At 37.3% G+C, this 22,595-nt stretch overlaps 1 protein-coding gene across 14 annotated transcripts in view; it reads left to right on the top strand.

The window, feature by feature from the left end:
- The window catches only part of DENND1A (DENN domain containing 1A), a 651,854-nt gene that overhangs the window by 565,146 nt on the left and 64,113 nt on the right, over window positions 1-22,595 (top strand). For all 14 annotated transcript variants that reach the window (XM_072430328.1, XM_072430340.1, XM_072430333.1 and 11 more), the window contains one exon: window positions 1,363-1,494. In XM_072430328.1, the coding sequence (XP_072286429.1) occupies window positions 1,363-1,494 (132 nt within the window). The remainder of the gene's footprint in view (window positions 1-1,362; window positions 1,495-22,595) is intronic.

Below are 22,595 nucleotides of genomic sequence, written 5' to 3'. Positions count from 1 at the left end.
TATATATTTTCATTATTATTATTAAAAATGAAAGAATAGAATACGCTCATCAAGCTTCAACTAATAAAATGGCTATAAATTTATAGCTATTCATCATACATGCAGTAGGTTGTACCAAGTTGTCTCATCCAGCATAAGTACCAGACCTCACAAATGCTGTTTGTCTAAACTGGCTCTAGTACTCTCAGGCACACTCCAAAATCTTAAAAAAAAGAAAAATGAAGCTGCAAAGAAGGGTTCAACTTGTTGTAGTATATTTAACAAGCTCATATGGATGTGATTGTCCGTTGTCAACAAACCTTTTGCCACATGTTACATGTCTACCTTTTAGACCTGATCAAATATAAAACAGTGTACTTTTAGCATACAGTCCTAGAAGCTAATGTTAAATATTGCGGACATATGTCTTCTTTTTTTTTTTTTTTTTTAATTTATTTTTATTAGCAACCAATAAAAACAGACATATACAGAACTCAATTTGTCATAGGTAGAGAACAGTATAAAATATTAACGTGAAGGGGCATAGTTTTGTAATAGTATACGTAGCTAAAAAGACATAGAAACAACATACAGTATGCCACATTGTGGTAATGAACACAATCACACAATAGTACTTCTGCTTTAGGCAATTAGGCAATTTTTTTATCAGGTTTTAGTGGTCACTGATTTTTTATTAGGTAGAGAAAAAAAGAGGGGGAGAAAAAAAGTGGAGGGGGGAGGAAGGACAGACAAGGGAAGAGGGGGACAGGGAGGGAGGGTGGACAAACAGTGGAAGCGCCAAAATCTCATGCTGGTGGGCGAAGTACCCGCAAATAGTCTGCAGTGGTCTTGAAGTCATCCCAATAAAACCAGGTACGTATTGGTCTGCGTGGGGGCCGATCCCCTGATCTCACAAGCTCCTCCATATATTGTATATCGTTCACCCTGGTCACCCAGTGTTGTACAGTGGGCGGAGTAGTTTGCCTCCACAATGAGGAATGCAGGCCTTGGCCGCATTTAACAGATGGCGCAGTAAAGTTTTTAGCATTTCTTCGACATTGCTGACGCATGCAGTAGGGCAAGCTCCGGTTTGTCTCGTATCACATATGTCTTCTAAATATTTGTTTACTTACAAAAGCATCTTACATTTTTGGTTGCAAGAAAGTCCATCTACATTTGATGTGGTCTCAACAACAAACTCCACATCTTTTCAAAAGCTAATTGACATGGTTTATTAGTCAGTCACAAAACTGGCAAATAAATATTTTTACTGCAAAACTGGTTATTCAGTTTATAGACTAACAGGAAACATTGATAAAAGACATTGTCTTAGTTGTTTAGTTTTCACTGTAGAATTATCTAATACTTCTGTTTTTCAATCAGGACTTGGCAGAAAATGGATGCAGAGTTGCTACCGAAGAACCTCTTCCAGGGACGTCACCTCCATCATCAGCTGAAAAGAAAGATTCTAAAAGCAGGGAAGACAGACGACCCATTACAGTGCACTTTGGTCAGGTAAGTCAAAGACAACAATTGTTATTATTAACCATGAAATACAGTATGATGCCATATTTTCACCTTAAAGCTACAATAAAGCCTGAGGTTCCCTCTGCTTTTTACCTCAAAAGGTATATATCTTATAGATATAATTCAAGGCCAACCATTTTTCAGTATCTGTTTCTACAATCTGGACTGTTTTTTTCTTATAGTCATAATGGTCATTCATATGGTCACTATTTATTTTGTTGCTGATTTTCTTTGAATAAATGCAATATATTTTACAACACATTGAAACAGTAATGACAAAAAAGCATGAAAAGTGGAATTTGACCAGTAGCTTTTCCTCACTGAAATCATTTTGCCATAAAATGCCAATGTTTTTTGGTTGTACACGGTAATAATATTTGTATGGGAAATGTATTAAGGTCTTCTACAAATGCAATTTTTTTAGTTATTTTAATTAGGAATAAATATAACATGCTTAGTTGTTTGCATGTGGAATATTTCATAATATTATTTTGTGCTCTTATATTAGGTTTTCACATGGACCTCTAAGTTATCTTACATTACATGTACCTTAAACTGCAAATATAATAATTTGCTAGCAGGGGTTTCCTGCAAACTGAAAATTGCTTGGAACCTTGGTGTAGAAATGCCAAGTTGGAATTGAAATGTATCTAAATCAAATATCTTGTTGCACATCTTTTTGCAATGCCAAAAATATATTTTTGTATATCAATTTTATTCTTAATATAACTCCTGCTTTCTAATAAATCAAACCAGCAAGGTGAATCCATAACTTGTTGGTCTTCATTAGATCTGCAATAGAAAATGTTAACTGCTACTCATGTTCACATGTACTAGGGCATGACAGAAACTGGTACACTCTCTACTCACATTAAGTAATTAAAGGAATCTTCTGAGTGGATTATAATATTAAACTCCATATTATTTATAAAAATGTTAGAACAGTAAAGGTCCCAACACTGAACCCTGGGGTACACCACTAATAACTATAGATCATTCGGAGAATGAATCATTAATCACTACTCTTTGGATGTGGACTACAGATTGACTTTTCTCAACCTATTGACCCCAACTTGCATATTATTTTCTGTGGGGTACTGTGTCAAATGCTTTAGCAAAGTCCAAGTACACTATATCACCTGCTACTCCACTGTCTACCTGTTTACTTACTTCCTCATAAAAAGAGAATAAATTTGACAACTTCAGTCCTTTTTGAATCAATGCTGAGTATCACTTATTATATTATGTTCTAACAGAAAATCATCTATGTGGTTCTTTATCAAACTCTCTAGGACTTTTCCAACTATAGAAGTTAACTTATCGTACTGTAGTTACTTGGTAATGACGTTTCTCCCTTTTTGAAGATAGAAACAACATTTGCCTTATACCAATTCATTAGGTCTATGCCAGTGATTGAAGTCTCTAAAAATTAGAAACAATGGCTTTGAAATAATTGAGCTCAGATGTAATCCATCAGGTCCTGGTGTTTTAACCTTAATTTTGTCCAAATGTTTCTAAATCATATCAATTTTGAGCCATTGTGGCTCATTTAAGGTAAGCTCTGCCATTTACTTTTGTGTACACAGAGCTAGTAAATCTACACTTTTCTTGGAATGCCCTTTCGTTATTCTTTATGGCTTTTTTAACATTAGCTGTGAGCCACATAGGGTTAATTTTAGACTCCTAAACTTATTACCCATTGGAATATATTTTTCAGTGTGTTTGTCTAGAACAGACTTGAAACATTTACATTTCTGTTTTGTGTTCTTTGTGGACAATATTCTCTCCCAGTCCAGGTCACAGAGACCTGCCCTAATAATGGAAAATTTGCTCTCTTGAAAGAAATTGATTGTTTTTATCTTTCCTGTTTTTGCTTCCTGCTTACATTAACCTCCCGACCGTCAAGCCTGACCTTCGTACGGGGTAAAAAAAGTTGGTATTTTCGTTAAGCCCAAGATTTTCCGTACATTAAAATCCCCACTTACCTGGTCCCGCTGTGCTCATCCAGCGTCGTGTTCCAGCGTCATCCTCCGTCGATCGTCGTCCGTCGATCTCCCTCTCCAGCGTCGGGTGCCTTTTCCTATACCAGCGGGACCGGTAAGAAGCCGGCCGGCTTCTTACCTGGTCCCGCTGATCGTCCCACGTCCTTCTTCGTCCAGCGCCGGGTGCCTTCTGAAACGAGAAGCCTGCCGGCGGAGAAAAAAAGGCCGGCCGGCTTCTCCCTGCGTGCACGATGACGTCGGCGCGTGTGCGGGAAATTCAAATTTAAACTCATTCATTCATTTTGTATTGGATTCAATACAAACTCCTGTATCCAATCCAATACAAAATAATTCAAATGAATACAAAGTGTGTAATTGGTAAATTCAAACTCTCATTTTGTATTGGATTGAATACAAACTCCCATATCCAATCCAATACAAAAAAAAAAAAAAATAAAATAAAATAAAAGTAAATGACTTGGAAATTCAAATTTATATTTTGCACTGGATTGGATACAAACTCCCGTATCCAATCAAATACAAAATAATTCAAAACAAACTCCAATAAATACACAATCAAAGTTTTAAAAATTGCCACACTAGGGAGGTGTTTTAGAATATTATAGTACTTTACAATATACAGAGTTATTGCTTTTTCAGTATTTTCAGTATTTTTGATTTGTTTATGTAGTCATGTTTAAGCTGATTTTTGTGTTTTTCCTTTAATTTTATTAAAATTATTATTTTTTTTTTTACATGATTGTGTGTTTCAAACATTTTTTATATTCATAATATCTACTAGACCCTTGTTTGGACATATTTCTGTAAGTTACAGGTCTACATGAAAAACAGTGGAACACTTTTGGTACAGAAATCTAGACCTCAGTGTAACGCTCAGGTGGTTAAATGAAATCATATTATGGTCACTGCTACCCAGATTCTATTTTATATGCACATTTGTTATAACCTCTGAATTTTAGAAAAAAATAGTTCCAGCAGAGTATCATTTCTACTTGGGGCTTTTATAAACTGCACCATAAATTTATCTTGTATTAAATTCATAAATGTCTGCCCCTTTTGCTGTACCACTAGTGCTATTACTCAAGTCAATGTCAGGGTAGTTGAAATCTCCCATTACTAAAACATTGCCAGCTTTTGCAGCCCTTTCTATCTGTGCTAGTAGTTGATTCTCTATTTCTTCAGTAGCACAGGGGGCCTATAGTAGACCCCATCACTTGCTCTACCAACAATTTCTTCTTTCACATTTACTTTTCAGATCACATCTCACATACAGACAGACACCACCTCCTTTTTGTTTGACTCTGTCTTTATGAAAGAGAGTATACCCAGGAATATTGACAGTCCAGTCATGTGAAGAACGAAGCTAGAATTCAGCAATACCAACTAAGTCATAGTGCTCTTCATTTATTTAGGCTTCCTACTCCCCTATTTTTTGCTAGACACCTAGAATTGGTTAATGGGCTCTTTAAACCATTGCTGCAACCTTTTGTTTTTCAATACAATTAGTATTGCGCAAACCAATGTTTGTGTGTAACATTGCAATCTCCCTATATTTATTCATAACCCTCCCCTCCAACTATCCCCAGTCTGACCCCTGTGTGACCTTTCTGTCACCTTATTTACCTGTCCCACCCCCTACAGTCTTAAGGTGCGTACACACTTCCAATTTTTATCGTTCAAAACGAACGACGAACGATCGATTGGGCAAAAAATTGTTCGTAAAAAAGTAACCAACGACGCCGACGAACGAGGAAAGTCGTTGGAAACGAACGACCGGACCGGCGGATCGGATTGGACGACGATCGTTGAACATCGTTCGTGTGTACGGTCGTTCGTTGATCGTCCATGGTCTGAGCATGCGTGATGAACGAACGGTCGTTCACTTTCCTGTCGTGCACATAGTTCCTCTATCACTTAAACGATCGTATCTATTGTGTGTACAATATCTACGAACGATCGTGTCGTTATCTCTATGTGCAGGATCGGTGCTATACGATCGTTCGTAGATATCGTGCAGGATCGTTCGTCGTTCGTTTTCCAACGATAATAATTGGAAGTGTGTACGTAGCTTTAGTTTAAGTATTCCTCCACCATTCCCCTAAATCTTTCCCCTAGCACAGCAGGTGACTCCTTTTTTAAGTACTGTTCACTAGTTTTGCCAAAATAATTTTTCAAGAGGAATTCCACCCAAAAATAGGAAGATTTAAAAAGATTACCAGCATATTAAAAAAAAAAATTCTGCCTCTAAATTTAAGTCTTTGTGGACTTCCTACAGCTAGTTACTGGACAGTGCTAGGAAAAGCAGCATAGTGATAACTTTAACTTCTGTTATTTTGCTCTTTCCTCCTGTCAGCATTTGGTTTACTGGCAGCACATGAACTGACTCCTTGGCTGCTTCCTAATCTTACACGTCATTCCTGCTGTATGCTCATGAATACAAAGAGAGAGAGTGTTGAGCTTTAGGCCTTTAACTTATTGACTGTTAGGAAGATTCAAACTATTTTCAGTGGAAAGCAAGTACAGCATTTGTTTGTTTGTTTTAAAAGTTTTATTAATTTTTACAAGGGAGAAAAAAAATTGGGGGATGATTGATTGTTGGGTAAAATTTTTTTTTTTTTAGGTGCAACACCCTTTTTATTTTTAAAGAATGGCCCCCTAATTCTCGGCAGTTGAGAATGAATGAGAGCGCAATGCCTCCCAGGATACCTACGTCAGGCATCCTGGGAGGCTCTTGGGCGCTCCTTCTATGCATGCCTGAGCATCTCAGGCAATCGCAGAAGGAGCCTTTTTGCTCAAAGAGCGAAATTTGCCGATCTCATGCATGCACAGTGAGAATGGCAATTTGTTTTTCATCCTACGTCACCCTGATCTCGAGCCTGGGTCAGGTGACGTAGGATAAAGAACACAGAAGAGAAGGCAAAGATGGCAGCGCCCAGAGCACCGGCTTCAGGACAGTTGTAAGGAGGACGCAGGACCAGATGACGGACACCCCCGGAGTGATCAGTCTGCCCTATGGGACTGAAGGTAAGTGTGTTTTTGGGGGGGTTTTTTTGTGTTCCTCTTTAAGTAAGGTTTCACCTTCGTTGAAAGCAGGGAAGGCATAGGATTTGTTTTGATGGAAAAAACACAGCTTCAATGGATAAGCCTAGTGATATTTGAGGTTGTTCATCATGAGAGCTTGCAATTCTGCTGTATTAGCGATGTCTGCAGTAAGGAGACCAGAAAGTGAGCAGAGCGGCCTAAGAACACATATTCTCAGTGTGTCCGTGCATGCGCACTCCTCACAAATTCAGTATTGAAAAAAAAAGCCAGTACCAGAAAAAGACTAATTAGATTTCACTGGAATAAAAACACCAAAATGCCTTCAAAAATAGATATGAAACAGGTGGGTAGGTAGTTCTGAACTTTGCATTTTTACTTTAAGCCCTCCTCTATGTAATTTGGTTGTTTTGTAGGTCCAGGTATACTACATTCACATAGAAGCATACTGTAATGATTGATCCAAGGGTAACTATAAAAGGAATGCTAAATAAACAAATTATTGCTGTCTGGGTACCTTGTCTTCTCTTGAGTAATCATACTGGTAAAGTGAAAGTGAAATTCATTAGAAAAAAACAATGTTGCCTAAATTGAGCTTCCACCTATCGACTCACTGGAGAATGGTAACTTAAATCATGTATCTTATCCACTTCTCAAGAGATCAGCATTATCAATGAGAATGCAGTCTATGTATTCATTAGAGACTAATAAAATCACCTAACCTAAAGCGCAAGAAAATATGGACTTTATTCATGGATTTTTGTATAGTATGTAATATTGATGCATGGCAAACATTACAATACACACCATGGAAGTATTCCTCTGCTTCACTGTGCAGCACAGTATGCTTTTATATTGTTCCCCATGTATGTAAATAAATTCCTAAACAGAAAGGCAGAAAAGTTATGTTTAAAGAACACAACCAGCTATTCTCTTATTTATAGAACAACACCCCTCTTGCTCTCCACCTCCCAAACCCCTTCTTTTCTGCCCCCCTACAGTTTTTTTTTATAATATAACATGGTGATTCCACCAGAAAGCATACTGTCATAGATTCTCCCGACTTGCTATCTCCTGCAGTGTCATCACACTTTGTTGTGTGCTCCTTAAACTGCAGGCTGACCATCCATTTATACAGTGCACCGATATGTTGAGTCTGTGCACAGAGTTGGATATTTCTTTTGAAACTCTAACAATGGCCTTGATATATCAAAGCTCTCCAAGGATGGAGAAGATACACTTTTATCAGTGAACCTGTGTGATACAGCAAACCTGAAATGGTTTCATTAAAAGTCATTTGCTAGCAAATGTTTCCAATCCTTGACCAGATCCATTCCAGGTTTGCTGGATCAACAAGGTTCACTGATGAAAGTATATCCTTAGCAACCTTGGAGAGCTTTAATAAATCAGGCCCAATGGCTCAAATGGTCAAACCCTACAGTGGAAGCTGTAAGCCTAGCCTGTAGGATGTAGGCAGATGCCAGTATGTTTTTATCCGCCCACCCCACCCCCCAGCCAATGAATAGCGCACATTTTTATTTAAAGCACCAAATATATTTCTTTTCCTCTTCAGGATTTTTTGTACAACTTTTTTGACTGTCCTATGTGACACATAGTTTTAAGTTTCTTTGTAGCAGATATCCATTTATGAAGCCAAGACACCATCTAGTGGAATGTTTAGAATACTGGGGAAAAAAAACTGAAAACCAAGCAAATCACAGAGCTTGTTCAATTTTTTTGTGTAGAAGTGTTTTGAAGATCAGTGTTGTGTGTTTCACAATTCAAGATTAGGATAACAGTGCACCTTGTTGTTAAATTAGTGGCTCCTTGAAAGTTGTAAGGATGACTAAAACATTTAGGTTGAATGTATACATACTGTATATTGAGGGAGTTTATCAGCTGTTATCAGGACAAGTTACTCCCACTGTGTAAATTACCCTCTGTTGCTGTGGTGACAGCTTTAAAGTTCAGGTTTTTTTCATGTTCTGGTTCTTGTTTATGGTCACAAGAACTAACCCTTTCCCACTCATCCCCCCCCCCCCAAATAATGTTTCCATTTACATACACCCTAATTTCATATGCTGTGTAAATCAAGGTACTTATTTCTATCTCAAAATACAAAAACTCCTTGAACTCCAGTATAAACCGTGGGCATAAAATGCATCAGTCACTGCTAACATTCATCCGTTAGCAATAGAAATCCCATGAAATGTATCATAAGTAACTAGATCCACGGTTTGTTATTTTTATAACTTTTATTTGAAAGGGGAAGAAATAAAATAACATGGGTTCAATCTGTATATTTTTTACTTTTCAGTTGGTTATTTATGGATTATGATGGGTCACTTTCATGTAAATTATCCTTTTTGCATTATTGTTGTCCACCAGTAGATGGTGCTGTGTTTGCATGTAAAGTGTGTAACATATAATCTTGTCTCTGATGCCTAGAGTTTGTTACACACTTTACATGAGGATACAGCACTGCCTCTCTCGGTGCCCCAATTATAAACCAAATTTTTTTTTCTAGTAGCATTTTTTGAGGGGACATAAAATTTGAATTTGCTTCAGTATATTTAATTCTTCTATGGTGTCTTTTCAAAAATGCGACTTTTTGATAAAGGAAAGGAAAAAAAAATTCAAACCTGAAATAATGGGATTTTCTTGTGCACCATTTGGTATTTTTTGCAGAGTGAATTTTTAGTTTGTATATTTCTATTATTGAAAAAAAATACACAAAAGTTAATTTGCTATGTCTTTTGTGAATTCTGATCAGTTTTAAAGTCAGGTAATCTGCAAATGGTTAAAGTACAGTAGGTGCATTTATGGGTGAATGTGCAGTGAATCATTGCAAAAAGAACTGGGTGTACTTGGTTCTTGTATCCTTTAAAAGAGTAGCTTCTACTATAGTTTATGCAGTACATCCCCTATCCTGCAAGATCAATTTCTGGGCAATATGAAAAAACCAACTGGCAAACTGCCAGTTTTATCCAGGAAAAAATGGACATCTTGCTGCTTTGTTAAATTCAGATAGGTCACTTAGTTTACTGTAATTCAAGCTATGTGATATCAACTGCAGTTCCCTTTCAGATAGCTACTGACATGTGAGGTTGATGAGACTGCTATCTTGAAATCTCTATTACAACTTCTTCTATCTATTTAATGTGTCTCTTATCAGATTCAAGTTTGTAATACAGATTTCAGCCTCACTGGTGGCCCTTTTGATCAGGTTTTCTGTGTGTGTGATAGCAAATAATCTACAGTGAGCGTGTTGGGAATTTCCTTTCCTGCCGAACCACATGGCTAAAAGGGGTTCCCAAATTGTGCAGGTAAAATAATTGTAAAGGTAAAAATTTGCATATTTATTTTTCCTTAATAATGTTGCACTTGATGCTTAACTCTTGAGAAAAAAATTACCCCTACAATGGGTGCTTCTGGAGGACATATAAACAGGTTTTTTTCCCTGTGTCGTTCCCACAGGCTCCTCCTCTCTGTGACTGGTCCGCTACAGCATCTTCCATGTGCTCTCACTGGCAATAGTCACTGGCACTTATATCATCCTCTTTAATCTAGGACTAAGGGTCTTATATTGTAAGTGAAGACATAGGGGGCCTGTCCAGAATCCACAATATCTAACAGCAGAGGAGTGCCCTGACCTCTAGGCTTTCTTTACAAGCACTACATTTCTATTCTAGTGTATTTGCAGTTGGATAGTAAAAAAGGAGATACATTTGTTTTGAATAGCATACAGCATTTGACAAGAAAAAGCTTTATTTTACCTGCAGCTCAAACACACATTATGATAAGCTGCATTTTAATAAATGCAACACATAGCAAACTTAGCCTAATAAAGTCCAATAAACTTTTTATGACCTTTACTGGAGGTGTGTGACTAGACTATGACTTTGTGAGGCATTGAATCATATGTTGATGGTATATATATCTAAATATACATTAAAAATATTAAGAAGAAGACTTGTTTTAACAATAATAGCATGACATTTGCAGTAATGTCAGTATACTTTTACACTGAAAGCTCAAGGGGAGTGTGTATTTCAGCCAGAGCTTATAAGAACCACACAGACTAATATTCAACCAGCATAAGTGGTGGTGTTGGAGTGGCTGGAAGCAGAGAATAGGGGATGACCATTGCAGTGACAGCTGCTTTTTGTATTATGCAACATTATGCTTTTTTAATGTTATTTTTTTCTAGTACTAAACTAGCACTGCTTTAATATTGACACGTGTTACAGTAGAGTTTCCCTCTTTTTTTTAACAGACTTTGCTCAATATATCAGCTTAACACGGAAAATGCATCAGCTTTAACTTTAACAACAGTGGCCCTGGAGAGGTGTCCCTTTTAAAACAGGGTATACTCTTCCGTCTCTTTTCCATCCAAGAATTGCTTCACTGTATTTGTCAGCGTCACCTTTTTTGTTGGTTATCTGACAATCCTGGAAAACACATGCCTGTGATGTTGGAAAACTAATTACTGGCTTTTTGGCATGCATCACATATACAGATTATCCAATGGTAGAAGAAAAAAAGCATAGATATTTTAGAGCAAGTCAGAAATTTCAGTTTGATTGACAAAACAGTAACTACAAAGTGTGACAGTTTTACTGTACAGGTCCCAGAAATTACATTGCCTCTGCACTACTACTGATTCTGTTCAGTGTTGTGTGTACTTGTGGATTCAGGGAAACATAAATAGGATTTAGATACACTGAGTATGTTTTACCATTTCGGCGCAGTTACAGTGTATGGTTGATAATACAAGTATTTCAGTGACTCTCATTTGTTGCCTGAAAGTAATCTCTAAGCAGAAAAAAAAATTGTTCTGCATCTCCGTTTTTCAGCAATATTTTAAAAGGTGAACATAAAGGAATATGAGAAATAAGACATGTTTTTAGTAATAACATGGGTTTCAGGTAACTCATTGTGACATTACATCTGATAGTTGAATAAAGGTTATCAGTGATTACTGTGAAATCAATATGGATGCAAAATTACCATTTTAGCCGAAAACTCAATGAGATTCTAAAGATAAACTATCAAAAAATGATTTTCTCTACTTTTTTTCATTTAGGACTGTATTTATAAAATTCCTGCTTTGTTTTCATACACAGTTGTTCAAACCCCTATGAATTGCTCATTTTAATGCATATTAAATCTAAGATTTGTTCTGCCACCCAGTGGCCAGTTATCACAGGAGCACAGCAGTCACAATAGTAAATGCTGTATCTTCTAATGTAAAGGCCAAATTGACAGGGAAATCATTTATAATGCACCTCTTTATGTTGTGGGATAATATTTGTGTTCTGACAATTGTTTCAATATTTATATTTAATTAGACTAATAAAATTAAAGTCCTGTAAACAGGTCTATGATAGTAGAAAAAAGCTTCCCTAGCCATTTCTTAAACCCAATTTAACACAGATTTTCTGGAGATTCAAACTGTACCTTCAAGTGTATCCATGTTACTAGCCTTTTGTTATGAAAAATGCTAGTTTCTTGTCACACTGAATTGCTTTGTATCAAAATTTTGTATCACTGATGTACCCTACATTGAAATCCAAGCATTTTACAGTACCAGAGCAGTAACTACAATTTTCAGACATTGGGCCACAAAGACAGTGCCTTATATTGCTATATTTTTTACCCTTCTTTAAATTTTTCCTATTTTAGTAAAAAGTGTTCATTACTTGTAATAAAGTTTATCAATCTAAAATGTTTATTTGTAAACACAAAATAAAACACCTACATTTAATGTGAAATACTTTATTAGTCTCAGGGTATGTCTGTCTATATGATTTTTCCATCTGACTGTATTTTAAGATTTCCTGTGTGTATGTATGTATGTATGTATATATATATATATATATATATATATATATATACTCAATTTAAAGATACAGCAGCCTTTCCTGTGCACATCCCTAATACAGAGAGGAGGAGATGTTGTTACCTCCATTTCTCACTCGTTTTACATATCTCATGGCATTATGCTAGTTTATGTGGAGGAAGCAAATTTTTTTTTAAATGCATGCATGCGGATTAAGGTCAAGCCCTGTGTATCACTAATGCAGTTTCTCCTAGCTGTATGACTGCAGCTCCTGAATCCGGCAACAGCAGTAAGATGCCTTAATTGAGACACGCTGTCAGAGTGACAAACACATTTGCATACACTCTATTTATTCTCGCTGGAAAGGTCTGCAAGCTGCTGCTGCTTCAACATTTTTAATCAGCTTTTCTGTTAGTGAGCCGGCAGCTAGCTGTCCTAGTCTTGGCTGCTACTTTATTATTTGACAGGTTAACTAGATGGGGGATGGGAGTTTACAGTTCAAGCTATCTATATATTCTCCATGTGTACATGTTTTATAAACTTAACAAGTAACTTCATTTTTGTGCATTCCTATTACAACAATCAATTTCTTCCTTAATTAACATGTATTTTGGTAAAAAATAAAATAAATATCCATTGTGGTGTATAAGTTATAAAACATAAAAAACAGAGACAAAAATTAAAATAATTTTCATGATGTTTTAATACATTATCAGTCTCTAAGTGCCAGTATCACTTTTTGACTTTGTACTGCACAACATAATAGATTTAAAAGACCTACTTCTTTTTATTAGGATTTAGTAATAAGGTAAACAGCATAGTTCTGCACATTTGCAATTGCAAACTTAGAAAACATAATTATGCATAGTTTCTAAACTAAAGTTAGTTTGAGGAACAAATGTTTGCAAAATCTGGCATTCTTGAAATGCTTTGTTTATGTGCTATAGCTTTTCCACAGGATGCTAACACTTTTAACATCAGATTTCTAAACTGTGTATTGTTCTTGCCTGACATTAGCTTTTAAAATCTTTACTCACTCTCTAATTGTTAGAAAAATAAAATTATACAGGAGCATAGAGGCACTGGTGCATAACACCCCCCCACACACACACACACAGGATTTATACTTCCTACAGAGAAATAGCTTTGTACACATGCAAGTATTTGGAATAATACACTATGCAAATGTAAACAGATATCCACTCAGCAAATATATGTAACGTCAAAGATTTAAAGGGCATGGCGGATGTATATAATACACAATTACATTTACTGTAACAAGCAAGCAGAATAGCTTAGCTGTATTTTTGAGCTACAGAAAGTGCATACATATGTTTTTGAAGGTGCCTAGCTGGTTTTTGGAGAGTAGATACTAGACTCCTACTGATAAGGTAAAACCACTGATTTAGAATGCCCCCCCCCCCCCCCCCAAATATTACCAGCATATATTTTTTTAATGTTTTATGCTTTTGTTTAGGTCCCTATTAACTTTTCTGATAAAATACATTACCCACCACATACCAGTCCACAATATAGCTGCAGTTTGTGTTTTGCCATTTAGAATGGCATCTCAATGTTCTCAATGCACAACTTCAGTAGCAGCCAATGCACCTAAGCTTTGGCATATACCCCACAATGCACTGCATGCATTACAAAATACCACTCATGTCCTGTTTGGAATGCACAAAAAAAGTGTTGTGTCCAGTTTTTGCCAAAGGATTACATTCACAGCCCACTCCAAATAAGACTATGCTAATGCAGCTTGCAAAGTACTTTACATTAAGATGTACATGGTAATTATCCAGCTGCAGACATAGCTAAATGCATTTCCTAAGCATGTAAGAGCAACCTGCTCAACAATCAACAAAGAATTTTCACTGCTTACCCCTATTGATATGTGTTTTCAAGTAGACAGATATATTCTAGTACCAGCAAGTCCTTAAGAAGAGTTTCCTATAGGCCATATGTGATAACAAGGATATGCTCCAGAATGTATTTCAAACTCAAAAATGAACTAATTCCAGAAAACCAAGAATGCCAGTGCAGCAGCGCTACAGCTGGTCCTGACTCCTCCTGAGTTCATTTTTTTAAATAAGATTGAAAAGTCTTTACTGTTTTTGCCTAAATAGTTAGCTATGTCCTTGTGGAAGAGAGAAAAAGTCTGGTACTATAATGACATTTCCAAAAAAAACATATAACGCAAATGTCACACATACAGTACTGCTAGACTTGACATGAACAAATAGTCTTACTTTTCTATATTCAGGCTTTTCACCTCTTTATTCAACAGTTAGGTAAAATCCTTTAATCTTCCAAGCTTGTCTTTAAGCACTTTTTATTGTAAGTGATCCAGCTTAGTTTTCTTCTGCATTATTTTCATAATAGTCTGTATACACAGGCTTTTCTTCAGTCTCCTTTGCAGTGTCACAACTCCCAAACACAGGATCAGTCTAAATCAACAGATATAAGAGGGAGTAAGACCTTAAGAGAAAGAAAAGGTGGCCACAGGTTGAAATTGTAAAACCAAATATAACAGGTGGCAATACTGCCGTGTTTCCCTGAAAATAAGACACTGTCTTATATTTTTTTGGGCTTCCAAAAACACACTAGGTCTTATTTTCAGGGTAGGTCTTATATACTTTTTTTAATGAAAAAAAACACTTACCATATTCATGTATGAATATGGCCATAAAAAAAGGCACATTTTGAAGTGGTTAACGTATTAAGGTGCTTTAACACTGATCCACAGATGCAGCACAGTGCACCAGAAAAGATACGGTAACCCACAGGTGCACTGTACAGCATCTGTGGATCTGTGTAAAATCAGCACTCAGTGGATGTGGCCGGGGCAATGATTGCTCACATTTTTATTTTTTTTATTTTTCTGTGCATTTGAGAGTTTTATATGGTGACCCAATTGTAAATTAAACTCTTCATTGATTCATTGCTACCGGTATTGGTTACTGAATTCAGCATTTCTCTTCTTGCACTGTTACTGTATTAAATCAGCCAGCTTGTCCTTACAAACCTAAAATCAGCACAAAATGTGGCTGGGACAATGATTGCTCACATTTTTATTTATTTTTTTTATTTTTATACCGTAATTGTGCTGGTTAAAATAAAAAAAAAAACTTACCTTATCAGAAGACGCGAGCCGAGTTCCTGGCTTCTGACAGGCGAAGTGCATGTAATATCACTCCGCCTGGGACAGGAGCCGGAACTACAAGGCAAGCATCGGCTTGTGCGGCTCCGGAGTGTGTACGCCCGCTGTCTCCCGCTCGGTGAGTATTTTTTTTTTTCTACTAGGTCTTATTTTCGGGGTAGGTCTTATATTAGGGCAGGTTGGGGGAAAAGTGCTAGGTCTTATTTTCGGGGTAGGTCTTATTTTCGGGGAAACACGGTACTACCCCAAATCTGTACCGAATCTTCTGATATCCAAGAGCAGCCCTTTTTTGTTGCAAATTTATTTTGCTGGGTCGTGTCTGCTTTTTGATACACAAAAATATTATTAAAATTTAACAGTCAAATTTTTCCCAGTTTTTTGGATTAGGCAGTAGTAGGGAAAGCCTAAACCAATAAATGGATTTTAATACTGTCTGTGACCTCACAGGGGAAATTTTGTATTACTCCCTGTTCTAGAGGAAAAATACAGGAAGCAAGGCAATATTCCATATTCAAATCTATTGACAAGTTTAATACATTTTCTTTTTTCTTGATGATATCACCAAGAGAGAGAGAGCACTTGGAGGACATAGGTAGTTATTACATCTGTCACAACTGTATTTGCCATGATTTGATAATAAGAAGTCCAGTCCATGCAATAAAAACATCTCTCCCAAATTTGTATTGCTCCAAATACTTATCCTACCTTCCTATGCAACAAAGTAATGTCACCTGTGTAAAATACACAATTTCAGCATTTAACAGTAGATTAGATTTGGTAGCATGCGTAATTGGGTTGTATACTGTTGAGAGGGAGGGCTTTGAACAGGATAATTGTTTGTTCCATTCATTTCAGGTACATGGATTCTGTTCCTAAACTTAATATTAGTGTTGCAAATCTATGAAAACAGAGGGGAAATAGTGGCTTAATTTTCACTTTAATTCTGGGTCATGTTTATTTATAAAATTGAAAGCAGAATAATGTTCTCTGCTTTAAAACCTTATTGCCGCTTTTAGAACATCATGTTTCTAAATGTGCTGGCATTTTCTTAGCTAAGTAGGCTTCCAAAAGTGAAATATAGAGCTTTTGGTCACCTTTAAAAGGGCAAATACTTGAATAGGTACAGAGATACATTGACTATAATAAGTTTATATTTAATTTATTATATTCACATTAGGTCTTATATGAAAGCTCATTTGTAACTTTTTTTTTATTTCTTTATTTAGTTTGTCTCCCTTGGTTTTTTAATGTTTAATACATGTTTGCATTAACTACTACACCATAAGAAACTCATTATCACAATATTCTCTTCTTAACAAAAATTAAATTTAATGTATATTTCCATTCAAATTTTGGCTTTATTTCCCCTATTAGAATCAATATTATTATATGTATTTGGTGTATGTTAAAAGGAAAAGGGATAACTAGAGAATCCTAAAATGCAAGTAGTTTAAGTAGATAGATACTGTATATATATAATCAAGTGTGTAAATGCCTACATTTTAATTTTTTTTAGTTGACCACTACAAAATTTGACATTAATAATGTGTGTTCCCATATCTTTATTTTGTTAACTTTCCTGTTAACTGAGAATCTTTTTATAATAATCTTCAAACTAAGCATTGTAATTATCTGGCACTCATATCGTTAAAACAATAAGTGCTGCCCAATGAGCCACCATATATGAGATTTGTGTGCTCTGTTTTCTGGATTTTAATTAGGTCCTAAAGTCTAGCTGGGGGTGACTTCTGTGCCTAAATCAGAGGTGAGCTGGAAAAAAGTTACTGGGAGAAAGGACAATGTGACATGTACATAGCTTTGTACTTAATGATACTCTGGGCTCCACCGCTGGAAGGTTGTAAGAGGTGAGACCAAAACCGTAGAGAGAAATGTTTTAAAATGTGGGAGACTTTGTCCAGACAGAATTATTCATAATGGGAGAAGGTTCCTTTGTCATTTTGATCTTGCAAGTTGGTGGCAGGATTCTGAAGGCCTGCAAGCCTGACAGAGGTCACCAGGGAAAGCAGAAGCTACAGAGATTTTATCTTTGTCAGTTTCTGTGCCCACCAACACGCCCCCCCCCCCTCGCGCCCTCCTCCATGAGCCACCCCACAAAGAGTAGTGATAATGGCCAGCCACTGTGCTGGAATGAAAGGGAATAGAGGCAGCAGACAGATGAAAATCCTGTAAACAGCGTTCAGCGGTGGTATAATTGGGTTCTTCTCACATTAAGTCTTCAACAGCAGCAGTACTACCACCAGTGGGCGTTCCAGTGAACCCTTCCATGCTAATGAAATACATGTCCATCAGTCATCCATTGTAAACCTTAAAGCATTTTTATCATATCACTGGGTTAACCCTTTAAGTCACAGTATTTTGTTATTTTTGTACATTTATAATTTTCTAAAAACTTTACCATACTAAGGGTCTCTTAAACACTCAGCCATAAGCAATTATCTTATCAAATCAGCCTATTTTATAGAACAAAGTTAAATTTTACCTTATATACAGTCATGCTGGTTAAAGATGTTGTTTGCTTCAAGTTTTTTCATATGCATGATTTTTGCCTTAGTAAACAGGTTTGTATATATTCAGTAAGAAGACTATTCTGCAAATTTCAATTGTGTGTAAGGCCGAAAACTTATACTTAAGTTTTGTAATAATTGGTGAAATGAAAAACTCACCATGTTTTTATTATTGTCTGTGTTGCCTGCGAGGAAGATTCATCCCTTCTATTAGCCCTGATTTGTGGTCATTGTCTTTGATACAGAAAGTAAAGTAGGAGATCCCACATTTTTAAATTGAGCAGGTACATGAATTGTTTGGGAATATATCAATATATGTTTGGTGCCATCTGTGTCAGAGTAGATAATCCTTTGCTTTGTATTTCAATATTTTTATTAAGGTTTTCAGAAAAATAAGTCAACAACAATGGTATCATTATAAGGATTACAGACACATCATATATGCACCTACATTAAAAACACTGAACACTTTCAGCAGTGCCCAATCAAAAGTATTCATCACATCCAATTATACATTTAGTATAAGGCACATTAGAAACCGATGTATATATACCAGGAAGGAAGAAGACAACATTAATAAGCTTTGTTAGAACAGTGCAGGAACCAATCTCGTGTCTGAAACATAAGACAAGGAAAACGACACACATAAAACAACACAAAACAAATAACAACAACAAAAATAAACCACAAAGAATGGGAAAGGGGGAGGAGGAGGAAGTCTTAAGGGCGAGCCTGATCGGTTCGCCATGCCCAGAATCAGTTACATAGATCAACAGCTATGTTCTGTTGAAAGAAATCCAAGGCTCCCAAATATCATCAAATTTGTTCAACGAGTTCTTTAGGGTATGAGTAAAGCTACGTACACACTTCCAATTATTATCGTTGGAAAACGAACGACGAACGATCCTGCACGATATCTGCGAACGATCGTATAGCACCGATCCTGCACATAGAGATAACGACAGGATCGTTCGTAGATATTGTACACACAATAGATACGATCGTTTGACCGATAGAGGAACTATGTGCACGACAGGAAAGTGAACGAACGTTCGTTCATTACGCATGCTCTGAACATGGACGATCAACGAACGACCGTACACACGAACAATGTTCAACGATCGTCGTCCAATCCGATCCGCCGGTCCGGTCGTTCGTTTCCAACGACTTTCCTCGTTCGTCGGCGTCGTTGGTTACTTTTTTTACGAACGATTTTTGCCCAATCGGTCATTCGTCGTTCGTTTTGAACGATAAAAATTGGAAGTGTGTACGCACCTTAAGTCTATCATTTACCATAATCCAATTTAATTTGGTGATAATGGGATGCAGAGGTATCGAGGATGATCTCCATGCCTTGGCCAGCGATTTTCTGCCGCCAGTAAGATCAATTTGATCAGTTTCATCGTAGGTCTAGGGAGGGTCACAGCAAGCTTATTAAACGGGGCCGCCTCCACTGTGCTACAAATCTCCTGCTTTAAAATTCTAGAAATCAATCTAAACACCTCGTCCCAAAATACCCTAGCAATCAGACAGGACCACCAAATATGCAACATGGAGCCTCTGGAATCACAGCCTCGGAAACATTGGGGTGAGGCCGATGGAAACATCTTTTCTAGTCTAGCCGGAGTAAGGTACCACCTAAGTGCCACCTTGTAGTTGGCTTCCACCATAGCAGAGTTTAAAGAGACCTTGGAAAGAGAATATATCATATTCCCACCACTCTTCTAATTCCCATCAGGTACCCAGCTCAGATTCCCAGTCTAGCATATATTGTAGTTTGTTGGCAGGGGCGACTAAGGGCCAAATAAATAACAGAAATTTGTCCTCTTGTAGAAGCTATTGAGGAGCATGTGCTTTCAAATGGGGAGGATCGCATGGGTCTCGGGGCCTGTCTAATTATCGTATTGATATATGAGGTTAATTGTCTATAGCGAAAATGTTCCGTTGAAGGAATTTCAAATTTACTAGTCAAGTGGTCCCATGTAAAAACTGCGAGCACATCTATCAAATCTTTTACCCATCTAAAGCCCTTGGAAATCCACCAATTAAAGTTGACCGAGTGTTGGCCCGGCGGAAAATCCGGGTTATTCCAGAGTGGGGTTAGAGGTTTATGACTGGAGGATAGTGTCGGGTGATCTCTGAATTTATCCCAAAGCTGAATGGAGTGAGACAGAGCCGGGCATTTTATAGGTCCTCTCCGACCCTTCCTGCACCACATAAGGGATTCTGTAGAGCCCAGAAAGCAATCCTGGTTCTCTATCTCAACCCATTGAGGTCAGGCTCCATGCAAGGAGCTTAGCGAAAATTGTGCCACTTGCGCCGCCACATAGTAATATTTCAAATGGGGTACTCCCAGTCCTCCCATGCGCTTAGGAGCAAATAGGGTAACTTTTCAGATTCTGGCCTTTTTTCCTGCCCAGATAAACCTCATTATTCTAGACTGGAGGAGTGCTATCTCCTTCGTAGGAACCTGAACAGGGAGAGTGCGAAATAGATAAAGTAGTCTAGGGAGCACCCCGAAAAAACCCGAAATAGGTACCTCCAGGATAAACTGTCAAAAGCCTTTTGGAGATCCAAGGAATGCAACATAGCTTGACGTGGAAGGCCCCCGTCCCAGCTGCAGTTAACCACCAATATAAGGTCAACAGCCCTTCTTGTTTGGTCTGGAGCCTCTCTATGTTGCATAAAGCCCAGCTTGTCCATATGGATTTATAGCCCCTAAAAAGGAGCCCAGTCGGGTTGACATGATCTTTGTCATAATTTTGAGGTCACAATTTATTAAGGAAATGGGCCTATAATTGGCTATCTCTGATGCATCTTTTCCCGGTTTGAGGATCACAGTAATAAATGCTCTATTGGCATCGCCCATTAAGGGGTTCCCCTCCCGCAGATAATTAAAGTAAGCGACCAGATGCAGGGCCAATACTGGGTTGAATGTTTTGTAGTACAAACTGGAAAAAACATCCGGCCCCGGCGAGCTACCCAATTTAATGAATCTAAGAGCCCCATTCAATTCCTCAATTGAGAACGGACATTCCATGATGGCTTTATGTTTCTGATGCAGCTTAGGGAGGTCAATCCTGCCAAGAAACCCTTCAATTCCTGCTCTGGAAATTGATTCCTCCGAGCTGTATAAACAACCATAGAAATCCTCAAAAGCGGCCAATATTTTTTCGGGGTTTTGTGATAACTTACCATCCTTGACCTTAATTTTAGAAAGAGCAAGGGTCTTAGGCCTAGGGTTACGTTTATTAACCAATAGGCTGCCCAGTTTGTTGCTCCACAGAAAGAATTTGTGAGCTGCCCAGCGTATTGATTTCTCTGCCCTTATCGTTAAGATCAAATTAAGTTCGGTACTTTTGGCCTCCAGCTGGGACTTCAGCCCAGAAAGGGGGGTGGTCTTGTGTTGTCACTGCAATCTGTGGTATTCTTGGAGACGGGTGTCAATCAGTTTATTATGTACCCTTTTGCATGACGCACCTATTTTGATCAACTCCCCCCTGATATAAGCTTTATGGGCTTCCCAATTAACAGCAGGGAATGTGTCGCTCGCAACATTAATCTGAAAATAGCCAGTTAATAGCCATTCTAGCTCCCCTCCTACCAATGTATCTGAGACTTTCATTGAATCTCCAGCAGAATCCGACCTGAGGCCGGCTAAAACCCGTCAGATACAGTGCTAAGGGGTAGTGCTCGGACCAAGAGGTTGACAAAATTCGGGCCCCAAGTACGTTAGGAAGCATTTGAGACTGAACAAACCCATGATCAATACGAGAGTACTGGTTATGGGCCACTGAAAAAAAGGTATAGTCCCTGACCGATGGATTCATTTCCCGCCAACAATCTATAAGGTCATAGTTTCTGAGCAAGAGAGAAAAGCCATGACTTTTTTTCAGGGGTTCTCTATATCTGCTTAATTTAGATTTATCTAGGATATGATCCAGAGCCAGATTAGAGTCCCCTAATCCTTTGCTTTGGAGAATTCTGTGTTAAGGAAAGTTGCCCCAAAAGTGTACAAAAAATAGATGAGTAGATTTGCAGCAAAGGTATAGATGAAGGAAAATCCCTCTTTCCAGGGATGACTCTCTGGGATGCAATTTTTTTTACTTTGAAGAGAGTTTCTTAAACTTTCTGTTGCATATTTAGAAGAGAAATAGTTAGGAAATTTCTCTAGTGGGATGCTAATTATTAACTAATTATTGGCTTGAATATGTTTTAACAATATTGTATCAGAGCAAAATTACCCATTGCAATATGCCCACAATTATACTCACATTTTATCATGCAGAAACTTTTTTTCACTTTGTGATTTTTTGTTTTATATTTAATTTTATGTTATAACATTCAAGGCTGGGTATTTGTGGTAGTATGTTTTCATATGGTCACTAGTACTACACCACTATGTTTTATCTTATCTGTTTTATTTCTGCTCCAGGATTTGAGAAATGGGAAAGCTTTGCATATAAACCATATAATTGTACAAATTAATACAAATATATGTACACCACCAGCTGGGA

Source organism: Pyxicephalus adspersus, chromosome Z, assembly GCF_032062135.1.
Source record: "Pyxicephalus adspersus chromosome Z, UCB_Pads_2.0, whole genome shotgun sequence".
NCBI lineage: Eukaryota > Metazoa > Chordata > Amphibia > Anura > Pyxicephalidae > Pyxicephalus > Pyxicephalus adspersus.
This window is presented reverse-complemented; position numbering and strand designations above follow the sequence as displayed.